The 11,311-nt window shown below is 28.8% G+C and overlaps 1 protein-coding gene across 4 annotated transcripts; it reads right to left on the bottom strand.

The window, feature by feature from the left end:
* Nucleotides 1–375: 375 nt before the first annotated feature.
* Nucleotides 376–7,302, bottom strand: LOC107625419 (pre-rRNA-processing protein ESF2). 4 transcript variants are annotated; one of them, XM_088503410.1, is made up of 9 exons: nt 6,944–7,302; nt 6,304–6,452; nt 4,124–4,607; nt 3,964–4,027; nt 3,527–3,594; nt 2,810–2,899; nt 2,587–2,717; nt 794–919; nt 376–689 (listed from the first exon to the last, which is right to left on the bottom strand). In XM_088503410.1, the coding sequence occupies exons 2-9, from the start codon at nt 6,316–6,318 to the stop codon at nt 672–674; spliced, it is 996 nt and encodes a 331-aa protein (XP_088359536.1). In that variant the 5' UTR covers nt 6,319–6,452; nt 6,944–7,302; the 3' UTR covers nt 376–671. The 4 variants fall into 4 exon arrangements, with proteins under 4 accessions (XP_088359536.1, XP_016183532.1, XP_088359537.1 ...); XM_016328046.3 differs by having other exon boundaries at nt 6,948–7,269; XM_088503411.1 differs by having other exon boundaries at nt 4,124–4,714; nt 6,944–7,249.
* Between the last annotated feature and the right edge of the window lie 4,009 nt (nt 7,303–11,311).

Below are 11,311 nucleotides of genomic sequence, written 5' to 3'. Positions count from 1 at the left end.
CTCCTTTTATATATGCTATAGTGCAAAATAAAACCATAAAATTTGTAGTCTGGTAGCAAATAGTAAGTAAAGACATTGAAAGAGAACAATCTTCTATGACCCTCCTTACATCTCTGTGTTGGGCATTGTAGAATATAAAAAAAATTTAGAAATCTTTAAAGGTTAAAAGCTGGCGATATCAATAATTGTGAAAACAGCAAAAAAACTCCAACAAAAAATGACTCAAATTAAAACATCATTCTTTGTAAATCCCCCATCGCTTCAATTAGTTTTCCTTTTGAGAGTGTTTAGTATTTAGCAAAGTGGAAGATCCCTTTTTTTTTTTTTGTCCTTATAATGGCCAAAGTATTTCTTTTTTACAAAACAATGCGATTAGAGGAAAAAAAATTGAATCCAAATATCGTACTTCGGTCAATAGCCTACAAGGCTAAAACTAACCGTTAGAAGGCGTATAGCAATGGAACAAAAATTCATTGCATACAAAAACTCACTTATATTTCTAGATTACTTCAATTTTCCACTTCAAAAACCTTCTGTCACTAAAAAACATCTTCTAGATATTACCAAAAAAAGCAAGGTTGAATACAGAAAATTGCTATATGCATGTTACAAAATTGGCAGTGCTATTCTTTGGGTTCTGAACTCCTGATGCTGAAGTATCAACACATGGATTACGAACCACCAAATACCTGTAAAGGGTATAGTAAACATTAAGCTACGGCCTAAATAAACGAAACAGAGACACCAAAACATGAATTATTTGGTTATAAATCAAAATCACATTGATTCTTACAGCATCCAGTATATCATCAGAGAGTCCATGTTTACTTTCTTTAGCATTATAAGTTATCGGCTTCGTTTGGGGGAAATGGCGAATCACTTTTGCGACTTGTCCAGAGTCTTGTTGAATCTTCTGCTTCTGGTGAGGCCAAATGAAATGGAATCAGAAATGGAATCAGAAATGGAATCATTTGAAATTACAGATCATGGGGTGTATGACAAAGAAAATAATAAACTTCCAGAAGTACATCGTACTTTACAAATAAAGATGAAGGATAAGAAAAGTAACTTGCTACATCAATAATCCAAAATAAGGTTTTAAATTACAAATGAAAATCATAGCCAGATTATAGATCTACCCTAATTTTATGGAGTTAAATAGCAGTATAGTACACGTAAAGATAAGTTATAAAAGTCAAAATGCAAAGCCATGCAACGGATCCAAAAAATAGTATACTGTGAATAACAGCGATTCAAACATTGGAATTTCATACTTGTAAAATATTTTAAACCATCTGAAATTAAATTAATTAAAAATCATAAATTGTCTGAAATATCATAGGCATAGTAGCATTAAAGGCTAGAATTAAATAATAGAACTTTTAGTCAGCACAATGAGTATATATATAAAAGATTTTCTGAGCCCATCAAAACCTAAGTGTTTCAAATTTGTCTTGCAAGGTGCAAGTGCAACCAACATCTAAGATTTTCCATAGATTTCAAATCCAATATCATTTTTTAAAAAAATAATTAAAAAATTGGCTTATCCCAAGATAACACTGCAATCAAAACATAAATGACAGAAAATGTGGCATGGCAATCATTTGCTGGAGAAAAAAAAAGAATGTTGATATGTCGCTCCCTAAACATTTATAGAATAGATTGACATCCCTATTCCCTAGTCACTACTACTTCAGAAAGAGAAAGTCTTCATGGATCTAAAAGTAAAATATAACTATCATATGTCATCTCCAGAAGTAAAAGACATGTAATGAATAATCTATTTTAGATGAAGATCCAAAAGGGTATGTGTGTCAATAGAAAGCCAAAGAGGAAAATGCTGGATTATGGTCTTGCCAGAATCTCCACCTACAACAGCTATACAGATAAAACCTTAAGAATTGGATAGTAAAGGGTGGTTTCTTTTACAATTCTTTAACATTGTTGCAAAGAACTTTAATTACAAGCCAAATGAGTAAAATAAACATGAAATCATAAATTGGGAAATCTAAGTGAAAAAACAATAGTTTTTATCAACATATAGCCAACAATGCCATTTTTACTCTCCTTTCAAAAAGGAGAGGAGACACACCTCGTTAGTTGGTTTCCTTATTTTTATTTATGTTAGATTGTTGACTATGTAGCATGACTCTTTCAAGTTAGTTCCAGTTGTAAACTTCATTGCTTGCTCAATTTAAAGCACCAACTATCGGACAACCTTTTTAATATATTTTATGCTGGTCATTTTCTCAATAGTCAAAGCCAATTAACCAGCATAAGGTATTGGAAGCAACAATTTAAGAGGAAATAAATTAATACTTAATTTCCTTATGGAAATCTTCAGTTACTCTTCTACCAAAAATTAGTATACGACAAACTAAGGCAGAGGGGTGAGTCTTTTAATAAATAAATATTAGAGACAAGAACATATTTCTTTTTTACTTTTATTTTATCCTCTTTTTTGCTAGTGGGATTGTTCACCAATCAGTTTTTAACCAGCATATAAGTTTTTTCTTGTCAGACAAATACTTATGCAAATGCACCCTTCAAAATTGTATTCAATATAACCTGGACAAGATAGAGTACCTTCTTTAGCCTCTCCTCTATTGCATTCAAAGCACGTGACTTATCAACTTTGGAAAGATATAAGTCCCTCTCTCTCTTGGCAGCAGAAAGTTCTAAAGCTAACTTTTGCTCCCGAATAGCTTTCTTTAGTGCTGTTGTAACAAGACTTGTTTAAGCTTTGACTAAACAAAAACAAGATACGTTAACCAAAAAATGAAAACAGGATACGGATGTATAGTCCTACCTAGTTCTTCAGTGAGATCATCCCACTTGAATTTACTTAGGTATTTAATATTCCAAAGGTCATAGTAGAATGATGACCTCTTCTTCCCCCCTGGACATAGAGCATGGAGTTATGCAAATCACAAAATTGAAACTTGACAACCAAATCTATGAGGAATAAACCACTCAATGAATAGTCCTGCTAGGCTGCTACTACAAGTGAACACCAGAATGAACACACCACATACTATTTATTCCCTGTATATTTACACTGAAAGAAATTTAATTATAAAGAAGAGACTTACAAAGGCAGGAGTATAAGATGTCCTCCATAAAGTGGATAACAGAAGCCCAATTTCTATGTAAATCAGAAATAGTGAAGTCCTTTAAGAAATCATGAACTGAGCTCTAGACAGTCCAAAAACCTAAGGACTCTGATCTGAGCATGATCTAAGAATATGTATAATTGTATTTTGACCTCCTTTCTTTTTCCACCTTATTAAGCTAATTGCCAAAAAGGTTGATAGGACAAGCCTTTATAGGACAATACTCCCAATTCCATAGAAAGTAAATAATAATTCCACTACTACCTACTATAGGTAAAACTAAGCACCATATATAATAGAATGGATGTGATGTAACGAATCTGATATTATAGAATCAATGGGAAGTCATTACGATTTTCCATTTGAGAATCAAGAACAAAGAGCCAGCACAACTCAAATTCATACATACGTACCTATTTGTTCACCATTCAACATATTGGCAACCCTCTTTGCTAGACTTTTATTCTTGAATTCAACCCATCTACAGAGTTACAGAGAAAGATCCAATGGTCAATTCCTACCAACATAAAACAATTAACATTTATATACCTATTTTTAGTTCTGAGAAAAAGGTAAAGATAAAAAAAAAAAAAAGAAATTCACCCAGAGGATCAGACCACAAATGATGCACAAAAAATCTCACTACACCTTGAAATCATCTACACAAACATTTGAACTCAACAAAACTAAGCTCATCAAAATACGCTACTTTTCAAGAGTGTTTGGTATGGTCTGGTCTTCACCATTTTCTTAAACCAAAGAGCCGTTAGTATGTTATGAGCTATTTAGTATCTTCCCAAAATCTATAAGTGGAGGGTTTTTTGTTATTTTCGAAAAAGAAAACAAATACCCTTCTGAATATGCTTGGTCTCGTGCACCCCGTGACCGTTTAGTTGTGACTGGAGCACTAGAATCTGCAAAATCAAAATAAAAATGCTGCAAGTATTAGGGCGTTTTAATTTCATTATTTCAAAATTTGAGAAAAACAAGTGAAAATATGAATTAAAGACCTTCAGGGGCAAGAAAGATGCGTTGTACGTCTCCGAATTGAGATAGAATGTGACGAAGCTTGACGTGGTCCATGTGAGGAGGGATCCGACTCAGATAGCAAACGCCTCGCTTGTCCGCCTTCTCTGCTTCCTTTAACAATCTTTTCTTCTTATCTTTCAATTTTGATTCTGAGCCATTAGGTTCATTCAAGCATGTTCCTGTTGCTACTACCTCTGCATCATTCTCTGCCTTTTCTTCTTCCTCTGCAACTTCCATAGGCTTCTTATTCTTCTTTTTCAATTTAGATATGACGCAATTAGGTTCGTCTGGTGGTGAGGTCGTTGAAACGTTGTTGTTATTCACCTCTGTACCGATCTCAGTGTTTTCATTTTCCTCTATAACTTTTGCCCTCTTTTTCTTTCTTTTGGTCTTGTTTATTTGGTGAAATGCAGCAACTTCTTGTTCTTGTACTGCGGTGTGTTGAAGAGCCTTGGTCTCCTCGACCTTCATCACAGAGGTTGTATCAGCAGCATGGTTTTGAGAACAGGACGTCAGGACCAGATATCAAACTATCAAGCTAATGGTTCCGTGATTTGGTCCAACCAATTGAACTTGGGTCCAACCAGATTCAACCAGGTCATAATAAAGAAAAATAAAGAACAAAGGCTTTAACCAAGTAAAAACAGTTTTAGTAAGAAAAAACACAACAGACCATAAATAAGGAGACAAAAATATGATATAATATAATTTTTAAACTCATAAAATGCTCTAATCATCAACGAAAACAAAAGGAAAAGCACAATAGATCATTAAAAAGGAGACTAAAATACAAAATAAATAAGTTATAAAATCATAAAATGTATAATCATCAACCAAAGTCTCATGTCTCAATTCCTGATTTCTAAATTCTAAACATCATAAACATTACAACAAAACAAACTACACAAATAGTACAAGTGCACAAATTCATCATCTCCATCATTATGATGTATGACTAGAAGATTCAAAAGATTCACCATAAAGTGTACTAGCATCAATCTCAAATATGTTCCCAATCATTTTAGGTACTTCTCCAATATGTTGAGGCTATAATACAATTCCAATTCAAAAAAAGAAACAATATAACTAATAAAATAAAGAATAAATGGTCCAAACGAATGATCTTGGAAACATGTTTGCGTATGAGAATTCTCGTTTCTCATCATAAGTAACTAAACACAGATAATAAACAACTTTGTAACATCTCAACAACACATATAGCTTTCCTTGGGAGTTAATTTCAACAATTCAACCTTTTTTATTATATAATTCTACTTAGCTTTAGATTACAACATAGAAGCGGTGTCACTGTCTATATGGTTTAGAGTAAATGATTCTTAACCGACCCTTTCTCGCCAAGCTTTATAAAGCAAGCTTTCAGAGAAGCGTAAGAAGGACCTTCCTTTTCTCCTGTGGAAGGCCACAGAAAGTAAACGGCAGCTGGTAACTCCATGAAACTTTAATGATAAATTTCCTAAGGGTCTGTTGGTGTATAATTGCAGGAAATTTAGGGATAGTTTAGGAATTAGGCAAAATAAGAGAGCCAAAAGAATGAGTGGTCCCTCGGGAGTCTAATTAACTTGTAAGTGAAGTTCGATGCCAAGGATGTTTGCAGTGCAGATTAGATCAGTTTTAAGGGGGAAAAAAACCATCCAATCCAATCAATTGATGCATTAAACCATTCATTAGGTTTTTTTCTAGCTCCCCAACCGAACCGAACCAAACTGAACTGGAACAGATTTGATCAGTTTGGTATTCTGGCCAAGACAGAAATACAAAGTAAATTTAAATATCTAATACCTGATGACGACGAAACATCATGAACAGATGTATACATTCTAGTATTCAACAATTTCATGTCAAAGCTAAGACTTAAAGCATGAATGCCAAACTTCTAGAAATTAAAATCGGCATTTGACTTGAAGCAAATTAAAATTGGCATTTGAACTGATATACTTCTGGAAATTAAAAACTTTTCCATGAATATAACCTACAAAATGGAAATGAAATCATATACTTCTGAGCAACCAAAATTAAAACTGGATTTGACATAAAGCACATTTAAATTCAAATACTTCTCAGCAATCCAAATCCAGAACAGAACACCACACAATCATTAACACAATCATAAAACAAAACAACATAATAATAACAAAATTACCCGAAACATCTTCATTGTAGGACTGGAACTGAGAAACAACACCGACGATGGCGACAAGTATGCAACGACGTGCACGACTGGGAAAGTGAAGAAAGTGAAGAGACGAGCTTCTTGATTATAAAATATCCACAGGTGCTTCTTGATTAATACTATCGACCATAAACAATCAGTCAGCAATAACAAAAACAATTAGCTCATCAAGCAAGCCAGCATTAACAAACATTGCAAAAAATTTAATAATTCCAAGAACTAATTAACTCAGCAAGCAAGCCAGCAGTAACAAACGTTGCAAAAAACTTAATAATCCCAACAAAAAAACAATTGACTCAGCAAGCAAGCCAACAGTAACAAACATTGCAAAACAAATTAATAATCCCAACAAGAAACAATTAACTCAGCATGAAAGCCAGCAGTAACACATTCAAAAAATTTAATAAACGCATCAAGAAACAATTAACTGAGTCAACAGCAATTAACAGATTAAGAAAAAAAATTGTAAAATCTTAAACATAAATTATTAATAAATTCATAAATTAAATAACAACACAGCATCAAAATGCCAAAACCAAACAACACAGCAAAGGAGCGAACAAGAACGCAGCAAGGGTCAAAGAGGAGTATATGAGTAAGAGAACTATACCAACCGGAACGAGGCACCGATGGCGACTGCAGGAAGGAGATGACTAGAAGGCGACAGCTGGAACTTGGACGGCAGCCGCTGGAAGGCACAACTCGAAGGTGAGGACGACGGTGAAGGAGAGGACGATGTGAAGGCGGTGAAGAGACGCTGGGAAGGCGACGGCGTCGGGAGAGCTTGGCGGATTTTGGGAGAGGGGGAATGGAGCTTGGCGGAGACGCGAGTAAGACAACGGTGAGAATGAAGTGAACGGCGAATGCACCGCGGTTACGGGAAGATAAAAAGTGAGGCAGACGAAGAGAGAATGGTGGCTGGCTAGCTGCCTTAAGCTTAGGAAGAGGGTAATTTAGAATTTTTAGGTTATTTTTTAACGTTTAAATAATTTTATTATATATAATTTATTTTTTATGAATATAAATAATAATTTTTTTGTCAACAGATTTATCAATATTTAAAATTTTTATAGATAAAAATAATAGTTTACTCGTTTTGATTTGTTAGTTTCTAGATAATTTCTAGATAGTTAATGCAATTTGCATAGAGGTCTTCCCTCGATCCTTATTTACTCAATGGCTCTGTCATTTTTATTTATATAAATAAATTAAATATATTAATTATTAATTTTTGTAATTTGTAGTATTTTTATAAAAATACGTAATATGTCATATTTTATTTACATTTGTAAATAAATTAAACTTAGAATTTCTTAATTTTAACTTAATTATATGGATTTTTATATCAAATATCATTTACATAAAAATTCAATTATTTTTTTTTTATAATAGTCTGGATTATGGATTATGAAATTTTTATCTATTAGTAAGGGTTGAAAATTTAGATATGCGGATTTGAGTATATAAATATTTAATTAGTCATTAGATATGAATGTTTAAGGGTGTGTTTGAGAAATCTATTGGAAGGAAGAAGCGCATTTAAATTTTTTGAAAGCTTTAACTTTTGGTTTGGCAAATTTTTTCTCATCAACGTAGAAGTGATTTTGCTGTCAAAACCATGTTTATAAGAACCAACTATTTTTAACTTCTGCGTTTTCTTAACGGGCTTTTAGCCATAGATAGTAACCATTTATTTACCTTTTACCAACTTGATCCTTTATATATGTTATTGTATTATTTATAAGATTCTTGTTATTTCTATTTATATATGTTATTGTGATTTTTGTGTATTATGTATGTTATTATCTTTTTATAATATGATTTATTGATTCTATTAAGTAAAGTAAATTAGACAAAAAATTAATTATAAATAATAATAATGGTAAAAAATTATAACATACTAAAAAAAGAATACTAAAAATATATTATATAAAAAAATTATTAAGAACTTTCAAATTTGTTTCGATCACTATAAAGTAAATATTTAATTTTTTTATTATTTTCAGTACTCTCTTTTATAATGGTAATTCTTGTATACTATGTTTTAGTGTAATTTTTTATAATATAGATTATGATTCCATTAAAAAAGATAAATTAAATAAAAAATTAATTCAATAATAAAATCATAAACGTTGGATTCCAAATTAATATTAAGAATAAGATTATTGAGAGTACTAGAATAAGAGTACGATGTAAAAAAATACTAAAGTAATATTTAATACTTAAAAAATTGTAACATATTTGATTAAATATATATATATATATATATATATATATATATATATATATAATTTATATTTTTTATTTTTATTTAAAATATATTTTGTCCATTTTTATATGCTATTTTAAAATATCTATTTAAATATTAATTTTATTATAAAATTAACTAATAAGATCTATTTAAATATCTAAATTAAAATAATAGGATAATATAAAAAAGAGTAAAGTATCGTTTTTGTCCCCAACGTTTGGGGTAAGTCATATTTGTGTCCCTAACGTTTAAATCGTCCTATTTGTATCCTTAACGTTTATAAAAGTGATTCAATGTTATCTTACTATCAATTATACTAACAAATCAGATTATATTTTTCAATTATTCTCACTTGGATGTATTCATTCTCAATTAGGTCTCACTTGGATGTGGTCGATTTTAATATTATATCCACTATTTGTGTTTAGATTCAATTATGTCCTTAGAAAAGTAAATTATGTAAATGTTGTAAGAATTAGTTTCAACATTTGATGAGCTATTTTTTTTGAAGTAGATCATCGATTCTATCCCAAACATTTATATTCTAACTTCAAGAAGAGGTTTTTAAAACTCAAACTAAAGCGCTCATGATGTGTAATTGATGGCAGGATAACATTGAATCACTTTTACAAACGTTAGGGATACAAATAGGACGATTTAAACGATAGGGACACAAATAGGATTTACCCCAAACGTTGGGCACAAAAACGATACTTTACTCTATAAATAAAATTTTAAGTTGATGTCTATTTTAGTAATTTTTTATCTAAAAGTGATTTTGAATGGTATAAGCCAAACAACATTTATTTTACTATAATCCATTTTGATATAAAAATCTACTTATCTACTTATCTATCTATCTACTTAATATACTAAAATTGGGTTTTCTCCCAACTAATTAAGGTGAGGTGTCGATCTCTCGTGACTCTGTTTTCCTCCAAAATAAACTTTCCTATTCTCTGTTCTAAATTATTTTATAAAAAATATCTTTATTATAATTATATTATAATTAATATTTAATAAATAATACATAATTATACTAATTTAGAAACATATCTTTATTATAATTATATCAAATTAATATTTAATGTATTATTAAACTACTTATCAATTATTAATTAAAAATACTTTTAATAATAATAATAATAATAATAATAATAATAATAATAATAATAATAATAATAATAATAATAATAATAATGATAATTACCCATGATATCATTTATTGAAAAAATATAACATAAAAAAATATCATTTATTTAAAATATCATTTATTATATATAATTCATAAAAAAAATATATTTCACTTTTATTATTGATTAAAAGATAACCTATTTATATTTTGATTAATTTTATTTATTATTATTATTATATTTAATTTACAGAAAGATAAATTAATAACCATATTATTATTTATCAATATATTAATATTGATAATGATTACATAAAAATTATTTAATATTTAATATTTTTATATTATTTATTTTTTATATATTTTGATATATTTATAAATATTTTTTATTATTTTTATATGCTATATGTTTATCTCCACTATTTAAAATTTATGGATCCATTACTACCTTTGAGCGTGTTTCTTAATTTATTTTTTATAATTTATTGAATACAATTTATTGCAGTAAGTTAATTATATCAACTAATTGATTTGATTAGATATTTAAATATCACACGATTTATTATAATTCATATCAATCAAATAATTGTAATTTATTATATCAATTATTTTAATTCATTAATTTATAAGGTACATAATAGCATAGATGATTTGTTACTTATAATGATTAAATACAATAAATACAGATTAATTTAGTTAAAAAAATCATTGTCTCATATGTTTTACTATTTATTTTTTTAATTTATTAAATCCAATCAATTATAATAAATTAATTATATCAACTAATTAATTTAATCAATTATTTTCTAATTTATTTTTTTGAATTCAATAAATCAAATAAAATCAATTATACTAATTATTTGTATCAACTAACTTGATTTAATTAATTCTTAAAAATATTTTTATTTAATTTATTTTATTTATTTAAATACATGAATTATAACTGATTAGTTATTTAATTTTATTACGATAAATATTAAATTCTATTCTGAATATAAAAATATAAAATTTTATTCCTTCTATTTTTATTTTACCACTATAAAAAACCATATATGCTAGAAGAAAATATCATTCATTTACCAATTACTCTTTCATTAGGTAGCTTTTACAACAATTCTTTTTCTTTTTATAAGGCGTCGTCTCAAGAAGTCAACGTGGATACAAACCACCACACACTCTTCAATTCCCGTGCTCATTATTCAGAGCAATATATGATATGTTATCCATGAAGCATTTATAGACCATGGTGTTATCATGTATGCATAAATAAAAAAAATTTCGTAATTAAGCTTAAGTCATTTACCTGTTTGTGTGGTATATTATAATGTAAAATTACTTTCAATTTGTGTTGTGCAATGATATTATGGTTTAATTTAAGCTTTTCTTTTAGAACTGTGTTATGATTTTATCTCATCATTTCTCTTAGATATCAAGTTGATGTATTTTTATTTATTATTATTGAAATGGATGTGATATAAAATTTGTAAAAAAAAAATTAAAACTCTCACACTTAATTTATTTTATTGTAGTCTTTTATCTCTTCTATTTCTTTTTATTTTCTTTTTATTCATTTTATTTTTTTTTAAATACCATAT

This window comes from Arachis ipaensis, chromosome B2 (genome assembly GCF_059453495.1).
Source record: "Arachis ipaensis isolate K30076 ecotype BB chromosome B2, ASM5945349v1, whole genome shotgun sequence".
Taxonomy (NCBI): domain Eukaryota; kingdom Viridiplantae; phylum Streptophyta; class Magnoliopsida; order Fabales; family Fabaceae; genus Arachis; species Arachis ipaensis.
The sequence above is the reverse complement of the archived record's forward strand: the minus strand, read 5'-3'. Positions and strand labels throughout refer to the sequence as shown.